Source organism: Paramormyrops kingsleyae, chromosome 1 (genome assembly GCF_048594095.1).
Source record: "Paramormyrops kingsleyae isolate MSU_618 chromosome 1, PKINGS_0.4, whole genome shotgun sequence".
Taxonomy (NCBI): Eukaryota; Metazoa; Chordata; class Actinopteri; order Osteoglossiformes; family Mormyridae; genus Paramormyrops; species Paramormyrops kingsleyae.
The window spans coordinates 68,893,319-68,913,198 of record NC_132797.1 but is presented as its reverse complement, the minus strand read 5'-3'; the positions used below and the strand labels follow the sequence as shown (position 1 = coordinate 68,913,198).

Here is a 19,880-nt window from a genome sequence, read left to right as displayed (position 1 = left end):
TTTTCCGATGCTGCTGATTGTGGCTTGTCTTATGGGCCTGTTTCTATATTTGGTTGCCCGACATTAATACTGAGTGATGACATTGTAAACGTCTCTCTTGTCTGACTGTCAGTGTTTACTTGGTGGATCCCTGGGAGGTCCTGTGAGGGATGCTGATTTAATCCTGACCAATCAGATGAGGGCTGGGAATTGAAGTAATTTCCCAGCATGCTTTTCATCTGCTCTGGGGGAGATTCTTCCGTAGAGAGCTCCATTGCCCGTATCTATATTTGTATCGAAGGCAAGCTGAGCTCTTTCCGTCATCTTGGTCCCGTTTACTCAGCGTGAAATTGTTTTCGTTTGATTCCGGCTGTGTCCCGTCGGATTCGACATGTGCCTGCGTTCCCACTTCCTTGTTCCCGGAGCATTTCCATGTTAACCGGCGGCCTACTTCTCCATTGTGCTGGCAGCGGTTCTCCCATGCTTCTGCGGCACTCTGTGCATCGCGGATGCTGTTTGTTCTCCATTTTGTTCCTGTTTATCGGGACACGCTGGCAGCCGTCCGGCTTCGGCGACTGCTTATCCAACAGAGGGTCACGGTGAGCCTCTAGATTAGCCCAGGAAGCTTTGGGCATGTATCAGGAGAGAGGTGGATGGGCTGCCAGGCCATCACAGAGCTCACACTTGCAAGAGAAGTTAGCCTGCCTGCTTTGGAACCGTGTTGCTCAGCAGGTTAGGACATTGTGCCTATTATCAGAAGGTCACCAGCTCAAATCCTCGGCAGAGTGATGTCATAGTTGGGCCCGTGACCAAGACCTTTAACTCCTAGGTGTTCTAGGGACTTTCTGACCCTGGTTTCTCAGTAGTATGTCACTTGGGATAAAAGCTTCTGCTGAACCCATTTAATTCAATGTAAATGACTATAGCAGTGACTTGAGGACCCTCCAGCCCCTAACAGGCCCATCTAAACAGGGGTAGTGTATGGGATTTGAACCAAAAACCTGGTGGTAAGAGGCTGTAGTGTTACCCTCTAGACCATAATGCCTCCCTATCACGTCGTGTAACTCTGTCTGTCCTCATATCCCAAGGATCACAGTCGACTACAGAATTACATTTCTCAACCCTGCAGGGGTTCGACATTTATCATGCAGCTTTTTTGCTGGCGTGAAACTGCTTGTGACGCGTCCCTTTAATATTCCGTGGTTCAGCATAATGACTTAAAAGAGTGTGACTTTGGGAAAATGAACCTGTCTCCTAAAAGGAAAGGTGTTTCCTCTGTAGTCAAATTTATAGCGGGAAAGAAACCTGCCCTGTCATCATAATTATTTTTTTTTCCCCCCTCTCCTGAGAAACTCAAGCACTCGAGCTACAAGAGCATTTTCCAAGAAGCAGCGTCTAAGCTGTGAATCGATCGCGCGCGCGATGTAAACCTTGTCAGGGCCTGTGTAGCGGGATAGGTAAGTTTAATTTGGAGTGACGGAAAATGACTTGAAGTCCGATTGCTGGGACACCGGAGGAGATGGAGGGGGGGGGGTTTTGCTCAGCTGGGGAGATTGAAATGTAGCGATGTGCTGCTTTCCGGTTTGCGTGAGACTTCGGTAAATAATGAGCCCCCGCTTCTTCAGCGCCGTGGGAGGGGAGTGCTGGTTCTGCAGGTTCCCCTCATCTGGTCGCTGCTGAAGCCAGTATGGGGGGGGGGGCGGCTTATTCAGCCTGAGTGCTGCTGGGCAATATGATCGTGCCTCGCCATCGGGGGGAGGGCGAGGGGGTCAGCACATGTGATAACTCCGCCCCCACCCACCAACCCCTGGGTTCATACAGCCACAGGACCTGATAAGTGGCCAGGAGGTGGCGATGTTTGGGTCACATCAAGAGCATCACTGGAGATTCATGAAAATAAGAGCTTAGGGGGGTCTGATTTTCGTGTAAATGAAAGACACCACACTATTTAAACTAATTGGTGTATATTTATTGGGGGAGGGGCTAAAGTCCCCATAAAATAGCCCTAGAGATGCCCCTGAGTCACATTGAGCAATCTGGGGGGGGGACTTTCTGTAGCGTGGCACCTAGGCTAGACTAAGCTAAACTTGTGTGGCCTCTAATCCTGGGCACAGCTGGACAAGGTCAGCGTCTGTAGCCTCAGTCTTCATGAGGAGTATTATTTTTCAAAACTATGACAAATTAGAAAAGTGATACAAGTTTTACTGCTCTTGCGATCGTTTTTTTTTTTTCCTTCTTCTATGCATATTTTATCAATGTGCTGTTAGCAGTACCATCTTGCCACCTGATCGGCTTCTGTTGTGCTGTATTTTTAAACCTCACCCTGCCTCTCTGGGTCACAGTTAGGGGTGACTCTCTCTCTCTCTCTCTCTTTTTTTCCCCTCCTCTCTTGATGTAGGAGCTCCAGTTTGAGCGGCTGACCAGGGAGCTGGAGGCGGAACGCCAGATTGTGGCCAGCCAGCTGGAGCAATGTAGGCTGGGGGCGGAGTCTCCGGGCGGCAGCAGCGCCAGGTACGCGCCGTGTGCAGAAGGCACCGTTACTGCACCCTTACTGCACCGTTACTGCACCGTTACTGCACCGTTACTGCACCCTTACTGCACCGTTACTGCACCGTTACTGCACCGTTACTGCACCCTTACTGCACCGTTACTGCACCGTTACTGCACCGTTACTGCACCGTTACTGGGCATGCAGGTTCTCCCGGACACTAGAAAATACACATGAATAACAATGCATTGGTTAGGGTGCATCAAAATGACTCTACATACTGCTGGATACTTAGTGGTGCAGCTTGAGGACCCTGGGGTCCTCTGTCAGTCACAGAAATGGCTGTCCTGTGTTATGCCTGTTGGTGCTGCAGTTGCCACATTGGTTTCAGTCTTAGAAAGTGCCAGCATTTGTGGATGATGTGCAGCATTTGACAATGGTATTTGAGCCTCTGTTTTAACTAAGCAGTTCAAGAAATAGCTCAGTTTAAACGCTTTTATTTCCAGTTTTTTGGCTCCACTGCCCTTTTTCTTGCAGCATATAATATTTACATTCAAACCTGCGACCTTTTGGCTTTGAACCCAGGCCCGTAGCCCCTGCAAGGCTGAATGCCTTCCTTTTATTAAAAAAAAAGCCTTTTGAAAGTTCAGTCATTCGCAGGAAGCATTGCGTTTCATCATTGCGAAAACCAGCATCAGCTGCGTTTTGATCTTGCCACAGATCCATTTGCCCACTATGACTCAGCAGGTAATTGGATAAAGAGCTATGATTAGACCCATTTCGTTGGGTGGTGAGATGACTGAGGTTCTGTGGCTGCAGACCCAGAGAACGGGGGAGAATCTGCTTATTGGATGTGGGACCTTTCTAGATACTGACTGGAATAATTCCTTAAATAAAACGTGTGACTTTCTATATTTCTCATATAAACATAAAGGGAAGAGTGTGCGAATTGTTTGCCAGAGGGATTCAGAAAATAGACAGGGAAGGTTAATGACCTGAGAAAGTCCAGAAGACGTGTGAATCGTTAGCAACTCCCATGAATATTTTAGAAATACACCATTATGCCCATCTTGTCATGAGAGAGGTTGGCTTACAACCGTAAAGAGATCAACATTTTATAGAGATGGGAGCCCCGAATGAGGACTTTGTTTAGGCTTTGGGGGCTTGGTGAACCGGTGGTGAGGAACAAGCATGAAAGACAGCAATCTTGGTTCAGAAAATGGGGAAATAGGCATGGTAACCAGGCTGGGAGTGTGGGCTCGTCTGTTAGGGAAGGAGATACAGTAGGACAGGATATTTTTAGATCATAAATAAATGCCTTTCGGTCAACAAGCAAGGTTTCAGCACCTTTCCCCTGTCCTGCTTTTTGTTGACATAAACTGAATCGCTTTCATGCCGCCTATACACACCGTATTTTATGGCTCCTGATAATGTCTGTCGTTTGGTCTGCGTCTTCCCCGGCACTTTCTAACGCAGTATGACACACCTCCTTCCCGCCTCCCAGCATGGCAGGGCACTCTGTCCAAGAGCAGAGGTGTACGGTAATTATTAAAGTGTAGTCTGCATTACTATCTGCCATCTCTTGTCAGCAGGTCGCCGTGGGTTACCATTCCCACGGGAGACGGAACTGATCATCCAGAGCCGATTCGGTACCGCGTCGGTGATGGCAGCGCTCTGGCTGTGAATCGGCATTACTTGTGCATTTAGACAGCGGCGGGATGGGTCAAAGAGGCCCACAGAGGACGTCTCAGCATTTCACGGGCCGTTCGTCATCGGTTTCCAGCTGTTTGTCGAGTGACGGACCGGGAAACGTGTCTGGTTTTGCCACGCTCAGATCCTTCCCCAGAAGCCGCGCGTCGGGCCAGAAAGCGGACTTGCCGGCAGCCACACAGCAACACATCAGAAAATACACTACGGGGTGTTGCATGCAAATTGACAGAGTCGGAACTGTCACAGAAGGAGAGCCAATCGACAGAGCCGCAAGCCTGCCTTCTCAGGTGGGAGTTGAAATGATTAAGTAGGACACTAGGTGTGCCATGAATATATAACTTCCTCATCCCTCCTGACACATCCCCTCCTTCTCCTGCATGTCACATGACTTCCCTCCCAGCTGGAAATAAAACTCACACTGTGAGATCATCGCTGAGCAATAATTTTTCCGTCGCGATGAGTTCACTTGTAGGTCCCTTAATGCTTCGCGAGTCGACATAACCCGGGGCAGTTGTAACCCCAAGAACGATTTATGTATTTATTTTTTAATCCAAATTCTGTATGCTTTTGAAAACTTATGTACCAGACAGAATTAGGTAACATGTACACTAGGGATTAATAAAAAAAAATAAAAACACACATGCACACAGACACACCCATCCACGCAGTCATGTCACGCTGGGGACACCGATCCTGGCTCTCTGTGCCGGAGAGCTGTGTCGACTGACTGTTGAAACTAACAACTTGTTAGACTAGAATGCATCAGTGCCTTATGCACTGCTGGGCTGGTAAATGACTTGGGAGCCTTTATGCTTCTTTCCATAGAATAATGTCGGCCCTCTAACTTATTACTGCAGGCAAAACATGACATTTCCCTGCACTGATTTTAAGTCAGCCATTTTTTTTCTGCAATGTTAATTTATTTTAATGGGCTTGTTTTGAGTTTGTCATCAGTATTGACGTCGGTGTTGGGAGAATTTTGAGGATCATGAGCCTGGTGACATTGATTGCAGTAATTAGCTTTTTGGGACCATGTGTACATGAAGGGCACCACTGGGGCTTCCTGCACCTTGAATAATCCCAGGAAAATTAGTGCGATAACACCTGTCGGAATGCCAGGGACGGATCAGTGCCCAAGCAACGGTCAGCTCCTTTGTTCAGTAAGGAGAATAAGCTCCCACACATCAGCTCAGTAAAAAGGTACATTGCATCAACCGTTCCTGTTTCAGGGGATTAATTTTCCATGGTCCCTAAAGTCACAGTTTTGTTTTAATATCCCGCCTTTGGACCCAGATGATCCCAAGGCCTCGAAGGGATGAGAAATCGTGAAGATGCTGCAGTTTTTCTTTTTTAAATAGAAGATACTGTCAGCTTTTTTAGCTCACCTGACCTCTATACGTCTGACGCGTGTTTGTGTGTGTGTGTGTGTGTGTGTATATGAGACAGAAAGAGAGGGAGAGTGAGAGAGAATCTGGATTGTTTAGTGTTATAAACATGGCTACCTTAATGTGTCCTTCAACACTAACTTACGAGTATCTTGCTATATTTATAAAAAGGACAGAATTTCTGCAAAACACCAGTTCCACCAGAAAGGGAAGAAATACTTTTTTTTTTTACTATTAAGTTTTTCTTTTTCCGTCTTGCCTTTATTTTGGGAAAAGCACAACTATTTTGCCTGTTCTGTTTGAACAGGTTTGGATTTTATGTCAGCTTGAATAAAAACTGTGCTTTCTTGCCTACTGGAGGGTGGATCGATATTTTAGATGCTTGTACCCCTCAAAGAGCAGCATTAATTATGAATGTAACCATGAGTGTTACCAGCTTGCCCACTTTCTGCCACGTACATTCTCATTGTTTCGAGTTTTTCCTTTTTCAAAGGCAGACCCCACACTGAAGCCTGTGATTGATATCGGGTAAGACTGAGCTTTCGGGTCAGAACCCATCCATGCCAATCTCGCCTCTATAATCACCCCCAGGCAGAGATGGCTGCCCAGGGAGATTAGTTTAGGATGGGTTGTCTGGGTGTGCTTTTTTTCTTTTTTTTAAGCCCCCCCTACTGGGGTGGGGGGTGAATTGCAAGCCTTCTCAGTTGAATGTTTAAAGGGGCTTGTCAGTTAAAGCTATGCACTCCCCTGCATCGGGAGCCTTTAGGTTACCTCTGGGTAACACTGGTTTCCCCCCCCCCCACAGTCCAAGGTGAATTGGAGTCGCCAAAGTGTCGATAGGTGTGAATGTGTGTATGAATGGTGAGTGCAGCCTGCGATGGGTCGGCACCCCTTCCTGGGTTGCTCCCTGTCTTGGACTTGTAGTTTCAGGGATAGGCTCTGGACCCCTTCTATACCTTCTATACCTGCAGGTATAGAAAATGGATGAATGGATATTTGTGGTGGTCAGAAATGACTGGGCTACTGTATGATAGCACCTTTTGTTTAAACATTTTACCAGGCTGAATGCAAGCCTATGAAAGGGTTAAGCATGTTAATTTAAACTTTAATTGACTGGTATGGGCTTTCTGAAAGAACAGAAATTGCTGAAACAGTTGTAAATATGTGACATCCGTCAGTAGTTACAGTATGTATTTTCTCTTAACAAAATCAGGCATTATAAATGACTTAACTGGGCCGTGATTGATTTTCTTAATTTGCTGTAGTTAGTCAGTAATCATTTGCTCCCACGTTAATCTAAATGTACTGCCCAGAACGCAGTGTGCAGTGAAATAGGGTATTGGATCATGCGGCCATCTTGTTTAATTAGGATCGTTCAGTAGTAAGTCCTCCTCCCAAACCTTCTCAGACCACAGAGTCTATTCGGTTGACTGTAATTGTGATTGTTTCCCCCAACGCTCATGCTAACAGTCACACCGATAGGAATTATTGTTTGCTTGTACATGCATTGTGTACATGGTTCATCGGGTTGAGGCGCTCTGCCTGTGAGCAGAAGGTTCCTGCTTCAGATCCCGGGGTCGGCAGTGTAATTTCACCATTAGGCCCTTAAACCTCAGTCGCTCCAGGGACTGGCTGACCCTGTTCTGGACATAAGTGCCTGATAAATAGGTGCGAATGTACATTTCTGTATCATCTCCCTTCTGTTGCCTCCCTGTGCCCGACGTGTTATAAAACACGTTCGGCAGTTCCGCCCGCGATGCCATTTGGCGCACTGACCACGCGCGATAGGGTGGGGCCCCTCGTGGGGCCTGTCACCGGGACACCATGGCTATGCCCGGATCCTGATCGTCGTCCGGCATTCCATGGGTCAGCTTCCCTGCACCCCCCATATTAATAGTAGGGGTGGGAGTTGTTTGTTTCACTCTAAATAAAATCCTGTTCGACTGCACTGCTGTAATCGGGAGGTTCGTTCAATTTATGTTAATTAAACGGCTTAAATTAATGTGCTGCTGTACTTTCAGATATTCCTGTTACTGAGAGTGTCCAGCAGGGATTTAATTCATTGGTTTATCTTTAAGCGGCAGCTGCACGCAGTGGTACGGCGCCCCCACAGTTACGAGCGCTGTCCACATGGGGGAGCCTCTCTGTCTTGTTCCGTGGCCTGGCCTGACTCTTCCTCTCTCCTCTCCTCCTCCAGCTCTTCTGAGAAGTCCTTCCCCTGGAGATCAGCAGGTACCGTGTCTCCAACGCCGCCCCTCACCCCCCATCCCCACTCCGAACTCCTTTCAAGGAGGAGCAACAAAAGTACTACTCCAGAAGTCACTAGAAGTCGCTGAATGATGCAGTGTGCTAATTTGCATAATCATGATGTCACTAAAATTACTTGCATATTGGAATGTGTTATGTGGAGGATGAAGATTGCTGACTACATACTTACAGAATGTTCAAACTATTTATGTGTTTAAATTGGATAAAAAAAAATTCAAGAGAGAGACTATTTTGTCATACATATTTCATAGGCTGTTTTTTAGTTTCTAGGCTGCCAGTGTAGTCATAAAGGGAGCAGGGTTTACTCAGGGTAGTTTTATAGTATATTAATGTGATCCTGTCTGTCAGCCTATTGTCAAGGTATACCGTGTACAAAATTTACATGACACTAGTATAGCTGGCCACAGAGGCAATGTAGATGGGGGAGAGGACGATTCCAAGTGCCTCTGAGCGACAGGGACCCTAAAGAATTCAGAACATAATATGACCGGGCTGGGTTGGGGGCCCAGTATGATGTGTTAACATAGAGCTCTAGATCTCTAACGGCACCTCTGGCTGCCTGCATATTTCAAACGACATCCGGCCGAAATGAAATCAAACACATCATCGTGAACAATCTGCCACATACTTAAAGCTGCCACTTTGTTCATTCTGTGTCACGCCACACGACCCTGGAAGGCGCGGAATGTTTTTGATGCAGCAGACCCACAAACCGAGTGCAAATACATGAATTTCGGCGAGTACGCGATTCATTTTAATAAACGAGATGACAGCTCTTTTAAAATAGAAGTTGCTCTCTATTAAAAGTCACTTTTGGTTTAATACTAGCAGTGCCACAGACTGGGACGTCAACAATTTACGTGACACAATTACACACTAATGAAACGCACGTATTCAAAGGGAGACGTTACACGGTTACGACATTTACTGTTTACAGCATAAATACACAAATACATGTATTAATATACAATATTTACAGCTATGTGTGGTGCGGTGCAAAGCCTGCTGGTAACTGCATAATTAGTCCTGCTGACCAACCCTGCGGCATCACATTTATGTCAGCCAATCATGGACAGTGGGTGGGATCAGAACAAACAAAAAAGTTCACCTAAAGGGCCCTGCACAGGTGGTGCACCGGAAGGGTAATCACCGCGGTGATTATGCATCATATAGCATCATATTTCTAAAACAATAGCTTCTGTGAGGTTTGCCAAAAATATTATGGTCAGCTTAAAAGTAGCCCAGCATCTTAACAAATAGAATGAACCCGTGGGGCTATTTATGTGGGCCGCTCTGTAGTTACTCTCAGAAGGTATAAGGCAACTTTGTATGCCCCACCAGAGGTGCTCATTAAGTGCCATTTCCATGTTATCCTTCGTCTGTCTCTAGGAATCTTTTTTTGTTGTTGTTGTTGACAAAATGGCAGTGTGGATGGCTTTCTACCCCAGGGTTGCCAACTTTCATCATCTGGTGTGACATTCACGCTTTCAGACTACTCTCATCATCTGGTGTGACATTCACGCTTTCAGACTCTCCAGCTCACGCAAGAAATCTTACGGCAAATCTATATCATTCCATTATAAGCATGAAATTAGCTATGTCAAAAGCGTTTGGGGTAGTTTGCAAACCCTACAGACTATTTGCAAGGTAATAAAACTATTTCGTATATGAGGATGTGTGTGCAGACATGCCTCAAATTAAGAATCTCTCTCCAGCCAGCTGACCAAATCCGTCAGCCCTGTACCTGTTTTAGCAAAGATGCTCGGCAAACTCGGCACATTGCAGCAGAGACAGTATGCCATAGAATCATTGCCTATGCAGGGCTTTAACCAGCCCATAAATGCCATTTTTCCTGTGCTTTTCTTAGTGTAGTTTTTTAACATGGCACAGTTCTCTGCTAGTCTCTAAATATTCATGGTGTGGATACAGTATGTAGGCTGCACATCATGTGTTGCTATGTCTCCATAATATAGATGTGAGACATGATTGAATAACCACATCGATCAACGTGCCCAGAAACATCCATGGTAGTTAGAAAATGGAAAGGATGGCGAAACAGTGGTGAACAGTGATTGGTCACTGAAAACTCTTTCATCCAGTCACAGCTCATTCATGTTTTGGACTCATTGTTTGGACAAGCAGCCTCAGAGCGGAGGAAAGTGGCTATTGCCTGCTCACAAAGTAGGTATCTTTGTTGCTATTTTTTTTTAATGGCTAAAGGGGATTAAAAAATCAGCACATCTAGCTAAACTGGCATCAGAGGCAACAGAATGAATACAAGAAGATACAAATGAAGGAAAATGCTAAGAAATAAAATTTAAAAACACAACAATAACACCATAAGCTGGTTTTGTTGCAATCTATAAATACATGTAGCACTTTGTTTGTTTAAAGGTTAATTTTGCATTTTATTATTGGTGCATGGAATTCATATTGTGTTACATTTCAAATTGCTACGTTGAGCCATCTCAAATTAACCATTAAGTACCTAGAAAACCAGATACTGCAAAGGATGATGCTAGTAAAATTTCGCTTCCAGACACTGAGTAAGAAGTATCTCTCCATGAAGACTGCCGAAACCTGTTTGTAAGCTGGAAAATGATTTACTGGTCTGTTAGTGTCCAACAGAGTAAAATCTAGTTTAGCACTAATTGCGGAAATTATTCTGGTAATTTGTCAAAGCTGTCATTAGTCTCATTTATTTGGTATTGTCACATTAATATTTGAAGATTTTGATGAAATGAATGGTATAAAATTCCACTAATGGAATTTCCATTTGACATATTAACTGTGGAGTTTCAAATCAAATTATTTGTGTCCCTGTTATGCACCAATGCAGTCACTGCCTGGGATTCATAATCAGGCAAATTAATACTTAGCTGAGATTAAATGCACTTTATTGAATGTTTTGTCCATTTGATTGATTGCAAAAGCATAACTTAAAATGAGGTCATAAAGAAAACTTATTGTTTGTATTTTAGTTCTACTTGGAATGTGTGATTAGAGGAAGTTTTGTGGCATAACAGTTTTAAGTAGATGTTTTGTGATGGAATCATCATTCTGTGTAATTGTCCCAATCTTCAAGGAGAAAAGACTAAGCTTCAAAGTGTTACAGACGCCTTCCCGAGTTATTCAGAACGATTTTCTATGCCGTCACCGGCAAGGGTGATGGATATCGTGTGTTTGGTCTCGATTCTCGGAGTCTGCACACAGCGCATATAAATCAGTCTTTTTCTGGGTGCCCGAAATGTGGGACTGAGAAAACATCTGCTTTGCAGAACCAACTCAGGTTTGTTTATTCTCAGAAAGATCTAGGCTGTGTTTGGTCAGACCTTTATAATCAGAAGCTGGCCAGATGGACTAAGATGGACGTTTGCATGTGAGGTCGTGCATTTGCATTGGGAAATGTGTAGTTGTTTATGAGGCCATGCGTTTTCCACTGGGAGATGTGTCTGCCTGTGAGGTCATGCATTTTGCACTGGGAGATGTGTAGCCACCTTTGAGGCCATGTGTTTATTTTGGAAGATGTGTAGCCACAATTGAAGCCATGTGTTTGCATTGAGAGATGTGTAGGCACTTGTTAGGCCATGTCTTTGCATTGGGGGATGTGTATCTGAATGTGAGGCTGTGCATTGTAATTGGGAGATGTGTAGCTACCTGTGAGGGTGTGTGTTTTGCATTGGAAGATGTAGCCACTTGTGAGACTGTACATTTGCATAGGGAGATGAGTAGTTACCTGTGAGGCCATGTGTTTGCTTTGGGAGATGTGTAGCCACCTGTGATGCCATGTGTTTGCTTTGGGAGATGTGTAGCTACCTATGAGGCCATGCGTTTGCTTTGGGAGATGTGTAGCCACCTGTGATGCCATGTGTTTGCTTTGGGAGATGTGTAGCCACCTGTGAGGCCATGTGTTTGCTTTGGGAGATGTGTAGCCACCTGTGAGACCATGTGTTTGCTTTGGGAGATGTATGGCTGCATGCAGGAAACAGAGTTGAATATGAGATGGCTCTGTTATTTATTGCCTTTTTGATTTTTCCCTTCTTCTGAAGGAAATATCATCGTAAGCCTTGTCGGGGATGTGTAATATATATGTTTCTGGTGATGCAAGGATGTGACTGAATCTCTGGCTGTTTTATTAGCCCATTGGTCATTATCCCTTTTTCTTCTCACGCAGTGGCTCTTCGAATTGGAGTTATCGTTTCTGTGTGTGTTAACTGAACGAGCGCTGTTCAGTGCCACTTTAGTGTTGATTTGTTGGCGTCCCCCATTTGCTGCGGCTTATCTGTTCATACCAGCGATGATTTATTAGGAGGGCAGCTTCTTTCCATAACCAGGCCATCCTAGGCAGGGGGGTGGGTTACATAGTTGGCCGTGAACCTCCGCCGGCATCGTCCTGACGTGTGAATCCCATTGCGATCAATACTGCTGATAACGTCCCCCTGCAAATTGGAATCTTCAGGAGAATGAAAATTAATTTCCTGAAATACATCTCTGCATTTGAAACGTGTGTTTCTCGTAGAGCCGATATTTTCCATTGAACTTAGCTCTTATTTATGTCCGAGAAAATGACGTATTTCACGTTCCAGCCATAGTTGACCATCAGTCTGTGGAGGTCACTCGTATCAGAGTTTAACTTTAGCTGCCTCTCGTAGATGACTGAATTAGCAGATGATTTACACATTCTGGACAGCATTCTCGAGCAATAAAGGGATGATTTTTAAAGAAGAGCTTCATAATGTACTCAGTGGTTTTGAATAAGAGGTAAACTGCAATTTACTAATCTGAGCAATTAGGTTGAGGAATCTGTCGGGACCTGACATGAGCTCAGCCTCTTTTGGGCTGAGTCTTAACCTGTGAGCTCCTCAGGCTGGTTTTTCTGGTACATCGGGTTCCTGTTGCACACTCTCGACACAGTTGTTGCCTTTCTCCTTCGGCTTGATCAGCATTCCCTTCTAACTCCCGTTTCCCTTCCCAGACGCCTCGGTGGTGGGTGAGACCAAATCGCGGGTGACGGACAGCTCGCAGTCACCAACCTACTGCACGCGGAGTGAGGCGGACCAGGCATCGCTGTACTCCCCCGAGCAGACATCTCTGCATGAAAGTGAGGGTCTGTCAAACCCCCCACCACCTACCCCAACCCCACACACACAACCCCAACAATAACACGGTGACTCTCCATCCCAGCACTGGGCTGTGCCACATTTTAAGGCTGCAGCATTTCAACCGGCACCCGGTTGCCCATGGGCCGTGACTCACGGCGTCACACCTCTCACGCTTTCACATAACTCAGTTTCACATGATTCGCCTCAGAGCTGAAATAGCGCGGCCGGGGAGCCGTGGCCGAGCGGGAAGCCTGTGAGACGCCGTCGTTGGACGGGAGAATGCCGGCGTCCACGGCTCCGCTCGACTGTGGGATACTGGGGGGCGCGGGACCGCAGCCGGTGTGTGCCGGTTACATGATGCCGTGCTCATCGCATGCCTCCTCTCCCGCGTCCCCAGCAGAGTCGGCCGGGAACTCCCGCAGCTCCACGCAGATGAACTCGTACTCGGACAGCGGCTTCCAGGAGGCCTGTGGGTACTACAGTGGACAGGGTGCCGGCAAGCCGGAACTCAGGCTCCAGCACTCCTATCCTGGCAGTGGAAACTCGCTGGGCCGCGGAACCCGCGCTGAGGGACAGACCTCCATCCAGGTGCCTCTCTATCCTTCATCTCCACGGGGAGGGAGGGGGGGGGGGGTTTATCTGAGCATTATGATTGATTATGATTGATATCTTTACATTTCAAACGAATCAGTCTCTTTTTGATGTATAAACCATGAGTGTGTATACAGTATATTACGCGTTAGACTGTAATCCGGGAAATCTGCTCTGCTGATGTCGTTATTAATAGTCCTTGGGGGAGGGAGGCAGCTTTAATCAAAGTGAATCGAAATCAAATCATACTTTTTTATCAAATGCATATAGCAGGAGCTGCAGGCAATGAAATGAGTCTCCCTATAGTACTAGAAAAACAGTAACTAGTTAAATAGTTAAGATAGTTACTAAATGTTAGCTGTTGAGCAGCCTCCCTGCCTGAAGGGAGAAGGTGTTTCACAGCCTGTTTGTCCAAGTGCCGACGTGTCAATGCGATGATACCTTCCCCCCCCCCCCCCCCCCGGCACTTCGTCGCTCCTGTCCCATCTGGATCCCTGAGCCCTATCTTTGATCTCCTCTGCCCCCCACCTTCAGGTGACCGGGAGTCACCCCGCCGGCTCGGGCCGGGCCATGCGGAGGGTGAGCTCGGTGCCGTCCCGCACGCACTCGCCCGCGTACGGCAGTGCCGTGTCCCCGTCGCGCGGCTCCCTGCGCACCTTGCTGGGCAGCGCTTACGGCTCGCCGGTGGTGGCCGAGCCCAAACCGCTGGCGGCGGTCTTCTCCGCGACGACGCTGCCTGCTTCCCAGCGGCCTGGCTCTCCGGCCTCCGTGCGGCCCGGTAGCGCCGGCCGCGCTGCCTCCTCCTCCCCATACCAGGCGCCGGCACGCGCCGGCTCCCCCGCGGCCACGCCCGGATCCTCATCGCCCTCGCCGGTGCGCTCCGGCATGACGGCGGTGCCTCAGCACTACGGCTCCACGCTGCCGCGCTCCCTGCTACACGACGGTGACCTCTACGCCCCGCGCACCTACGAACTCTACGAGCGCATGCTCCCGCCGCGCCCCGACAGCCTCACAGGTGGGTTTCTGGATGACGCCCCAGATGCTCTACAGATTTTCCCATTCCGCTTGCATCTCCGCAGAGCTCAAGATTAATTAACCCAGACGCCTCCTATCTGGGGGGTTTACGTCGCTGCGGAAACAGTCTGCCATATGTACTGGCGGCTGACACTGACTGTTAGAGCCTGAAATCGTTCCCTTCCAGAAATGGCATGAATCCCACAGCTGTCAAAAAGCAGGAACCCAAACGTGGACGTGGGACCGTTTTTTTCCCACTACAAGGAAATATTTCCCTTAAACTTTGCAGGAAGTTATATAAGAAGCATATGTGCCTGTTTTGTATATATATATCCACACATATGTATGTGCCGCATGGGACCTGCGAACATGGCATCTGTAGTGCTTTGTGGAACCGATCAATTATTTAATCTCTTCTGTGACGTACGTATGGCCTAATGCTTTCCTATGGCTCCCTGAATGGGCATCAATGTCAGATGTAACGAGGCTTTTAATTCCTGCCAGTGGCATGTTTGATCATCGCTCTCACGTTAAGCTACTCCTCGCCCAGTGCTCTGTGAACAAGCCCCCTGTCCCATGAATAATTCAGCCTGTTTTTTCTCCCCATGTGTTGATTGAAAGCATCCCCCCCCCCGCCCCCCCCCCGTCTCCCAGGCACTCCAGCAAGTGTCCGTTGAATCCGTTACCTGTTTACAGAGTGTGACGCGGTTTCGGCTCCACTCCCCGGAACATTCCGGAAGGATTCTCTAATTCATTTCATTCCTGTTACTTTCCTGTTGATTTCCCATTTTCAGACGTGTGCCTTTTTTGTTTTTTATGCTGCTGGACCAGATTTCACGGGTTTGGACATCGAAAACTTTGGAAGAAAGGTGGTCATTGTTTTCCACAGGGAAAGATTTTATGATCAAAGCCTCAGGAACGGAAAGGACCGCTCCCAACTTCGATACCAGTTTTGACTCAGGCGTTTCTGGTCCTACTCTGACGGCAACAACATCGCGTGACGGGACAGACGAGTGCAGCGAGTAAATTGGGTGACTGACGACAGGTTTCCATTTAAACTTGTGCAAAAGTGAGCAGAAATGTGTGATCTGAGGTATTGTCTTTGGACCAAAGCATTTGCTGAATAAGTAAATGGAAATGTGGATGAAGTGTAAACCAATAACGAGTAAGAATAAGCAGATGTAAAATTAGAATCTCAGATTGGGTGGGGGCTTTGGGGCCGTGTAGGGGCCCTGAATCGCCCCAGGGTCACCTGTTAACCCAGAAAATGCTTCTGGGAGTGAGTCTGTTGAAGTGCCAGTTTGTTCTGCTTTTTGGCAGATTTGTAGGTTATTTCCCAAAAGCGAGTATTTTGAGCAGGTGGTGCCCTGAGGTGAGGGGTGGGGGTCAGTGATCACCTCACCACTGGTTTTTCATGCTCCAGAGCCTTCAGTGGAAGGGGGGCCATCGGTGGTGACTTTTTCCACAGATCGGCTTCCACTCTGTGTCATCCCTGTACCCATCTTGACCAGTAGTGTGAAAGACATGCCGGCCCTTAAAACGGTTCCCGCTTTGGGGGGGTGAGGCGGAGGCTTACTGGGAGCCAAAACGTTGTCGTCCAGACATGAGCAATGGGTCTGATTCTGCTCATTTATTTCTGTCTGCGGGGCCATAAAAACTAATCATCTGTGCTTTGAAGTATCTGATGAAGGAGGATGTTAGTGGGACCGGAGCATTAGAACAAGAGAAAATTAAGGCGGATGCAATCGGCACATCTGCAGACATTTGGGAAGCGTAGTACGGATTGTGTAGCAGTGGCGGTAACATTTGGGAAGCATGGTACAGAATACGCAGTGATGATGTTTGGGAAGCATGGTACAGAATATGCAGTGGTGATGTTTTGGGAAGCGTGGTACGGAATGCACTGCAGTGGCGGTAACGTTTCGGAAGCATGGTACAGAATATGCAGTGGTGATGTTTGGGAAGCGTGGTACAGAATGTACTGCAGTGGCGGTAACGTTTCGGAAGCATGGTACAGAATATGCAGTGGTGATGTTTTCGGAAGCGTGGTACAGAATGCACTGCAGTGGCGGTAACGTTTCGGAAGCATGGTACAGAATATGCAGTGGTGATGTTTGGGAAGCGTGGTACAGAATGCACTGCAGTGGCGGTAACGTTTGAGAAGCATGGTACAGAATATGCAGTGGTGATGTTTGGGAAGCGTGGTACAGAATGTACTGCAGTGGCGGTAACGTTTCGGAAGCATGGTACAGAATATGCAGTGGTGATGTTTTGGGAAGCGTGGCACGGAATGCACTGCAGTGGCGGTAACGTTTCGGAAGCATGGTACAGAATATGCAGTGGTGATGTTTGGGAAGCGTGGTACAGAATGCACTGCAGTCGCGGTAACGTTTGGGAAGCATGGTACAAAATGCGCAGTGGTGACGTTTGGGAAGCGTGGTATAGAATTCATGGCATTTGGGATACATGGTTCAGAATGTGCAGCAGTGGCAGTAATGTTTGGGAAGCGTGGTACAGGATGTGCGGCGGTGACGTTTGGTAAGCGTGGTATAGAACATACGGCAGCAGCAGAGGTGACGTTTGGTAAGCGTGGTATAGAACATACGGCAGCAGCAGAGGTGACGTTTGGTAAGCGTGGTATAGAACATACGGCAGCAGCAGAGGTGACGTTTGGTAAGCGTGGTATAGAACATACGGCAGCAGCAGAGGTGACGTTTGGTAAGCGTGGTATAGAACATACGGCAGCAGCACAGGTGACGTTTGGTAAGCGTGGTATAGAACATACGGCAGCAGCACAGGTGACATTTGGTAAGCGTGGTATAGAACATATGGCAGCAGCAGAGGTGACGTTTGGTAAGCGTGGTATAGAACATACGGCAGCAGCAGAGGTGACGTTTGGGAAGCGTGGTATAGAACATACGGCAGCAGCAGAGGTGACGTTTGGGAAGCGTGGTATAGAAAACGCGGCAATGGTTGTGATTCATGCCGTGCTTGTGGTGCTGTGCCTCCTCTCAGAGGTAATTAGGCTGCTTCATCCGAACTGACGGCGGTCCTCGTTATTAAAAATGTGATTCAGTGGCATGAAATGTGCATAATCATACTCGTCGCTCCCTTTTGTGATTGCAAAATCATGGGCACTTAATGTGGTGCAGTCTCTGTGTCCGCTCAGGAATGACCTCATTTCTGTCCTGGCTTCCTTGTTCACACTGTCTCTCTGTTTCCTTTTTCTCTTTCTGTTTTTTGTCGTCTTGTTTTTTGCGGCCAATGGAAATCTCCAGATGCACTGATAGATGAACTACAAGGTGAAGCCCGCCTCCTACCCACTGCCCCCCCTCCTCATGTCATTAACATGCCCTCCCCCAACCCCCCTAGATATTTAAAAAATACATATAATGATTATGTTTGTGTGTATGTGTGTGTTTGTGCATGTGTTCGAGTCATATGCCTCTCACACTGCAACCCCAATGTTATTCATGTCCAGAGGCTGCATAAACTTGCTGTGCTCCTGTCCTCCTCTCTGCCTCCCCTGACACCAATAAGTAGCTCCAGCCTGTGTAGCACCCTGCTCCTCCCCCACATAATGTTACCTCCCCCCTAGAGACAGATAACCCTTCCACACTACAAACCAGGTGGTGAGCGGGTTAATCCAGGTGATGAGCGGGTTAATCCAGGTGGTGAGCGGGTTAATCCAGGTGATGAGCGGGTTAATCCAGGTGATGAGTGGGTTAATCCAGGTGATGAGCGGGTTAATCCAGGTGGTGAGCGGGTTAATCCAGGTGGTGAGCGGGTTAATCCAGGTGATGAGCGGGTTAATCCAGGTGATGAGTGGGTTAATCCAGGTGGTGAGCGGGTTAAACCAGGTGATGAGCGGGTTAAACCAGGTGATGAGCGGGTTAATCCAGGTGGTGAGCAGGGTAAACCTACGGGTGTTTAAGCGCATATCTCTCACGACACTTATTGTGCAAATACTCTTCATCCACAGTGGATGAGATAAAGTATAATTAATTGGTAACACTTTACTTGAAGCAGTCTACATAAGGGTGACATGTAACCGTCATAAGAATGACACGACACATGTCATGCACATTAATGACACATTATTGTCATAATGTATTGTTCGGTTTTTGGAACTGAATGACACATTATGACAACAGTCATAAACATCAATAATGTGTCATTAATGTACATGACATGTGTCGTGTCATTCTTATGACGGTTACATGTCACCCTTATGTAGACTGCTTCAAGTAAAGTGTTGCCAATTAATTTTATGAATTTCTTTCACCACTATATTATTTCCAACAAAGATGTTCATTCATGGAAAAAAAGAAAGGCATGTTCTGGAAGCCTGTATTTATGGGAAGACATTATGTGGTCTAATTTCTGAAGTAATTATGATGTTTGATCTCCCCCCCCCCCCCCCCCCCCCCCCAGTGAACATCCAGACAGTGACCTTAGATCAAAATCCAGACAGAACAGAAGCCAGGAGAAAATTATTTTTACATCAGCTGCTAAAAATTGATTATTGGCCGCAGTGTCTTCTACCTCCTGTCCCACCTCCTGTCTGTGTCCTAACATCTGGCTTTAATTTCCCTCTTTCTGTCGCTTTTTTCTTGCTTTTGATCTCGGAGGCTGTGACCATATCTGTAGCCCTGAGCTGCTTCTCGTCGCTGCCGAGCCTAGATAATAGTCTCTGTTGTCTGGCGATTTGAAGGAAGTTGGCTGTTGTTTATAGTCAAAAGATGAAATGATAGCATAGCTAATTGAGTGATGTGAAAGGCGAGCTTGGTCTGGAGCTCTCGTGAGCGGACCACAAGGACCCTTCAAAGGACATTACGACGTAAACCCCGATGAACGCTTCTTTTGGGAAATGGAAAAAAAACACGTGTAACCCTCTTTTTCCGGTTCGGTTTCAGGCCATTCATTCCCGTTTTCTGTGAGAGCGGAATTTTGTAATATGATTAATCGCTTGACTCTTCATAAGCGTCAACAACATTAAATCTTTTTTAATTTATTTTTTTAACACATACGCAGCAGATGTTCTCCAAGATGCTCAGAGGCTAACAAATTAAGATAATTTATAGAAGCATCATTAGTTATGTCTAGCACATAAAATAGTGCAGCTAAGCAGCATTTTTGTAACACCATGATATTTCCTTACGCAGGGTCACACGGCCTGGTGTGATTGCCAGGTCACTTTTCCGTATGGAATAAATAACTTTAGCGTTATCCTCTTTGCCTTTAGCATTAGCATCTTTGCCACTGGTGCTATGTCTGTCCGATTAGCGAAGCGTGGCGTGGTGTCCGACTATTGAAATACGAATTGCAGATATAGACGGTCCT

General features: G+C 47.0%; 1 protein-coding gene across 6 annotated transcripts in view; it reads left to right on the top strand.

Moving 5' to 3' along the window:
• LOC111857377 (plakophilin-4) overlaps positions 1-19,880 on the top strand; it is an 83,545-nt gene that overhangs the window by 38,084 nt on the left and 25,581 nt on the right. For 2 of the 6 annotated variants that reach the window (XM_072718572.1, XM_072718567.1), the window contains exons 3-8: positions 2,378-2,490; positions 7,760-7,794; positions 12,806-12,937; positions 13,333-13,520; positions 14,058-14,538; positions 17,816-17,839. In XM_072718572.1, coding sequence (XP_072574673.1) covers positions 2,378-2,490; positions 7,760-7,794; positions 12,806-12,937; positions 13,333-13,520; positions 14,058-14,538; positions 17,816-17,839 — 973 coding nt within the window. Of the gene's footprint in view, positions 1-2,377; positions 2,491-7,759; positions 7,795-12,805; positions 12,938-13,329; positions 13,521-14,057; positions 14,539-17,815; positions 17,840-19,880 lie in introns of all 6 variants that reach the window. The other 4 variants (XM_072718580.1, XM_072718569.1, XM_072718586.1 and 1 more) reach the window with 4 other exon arrangements.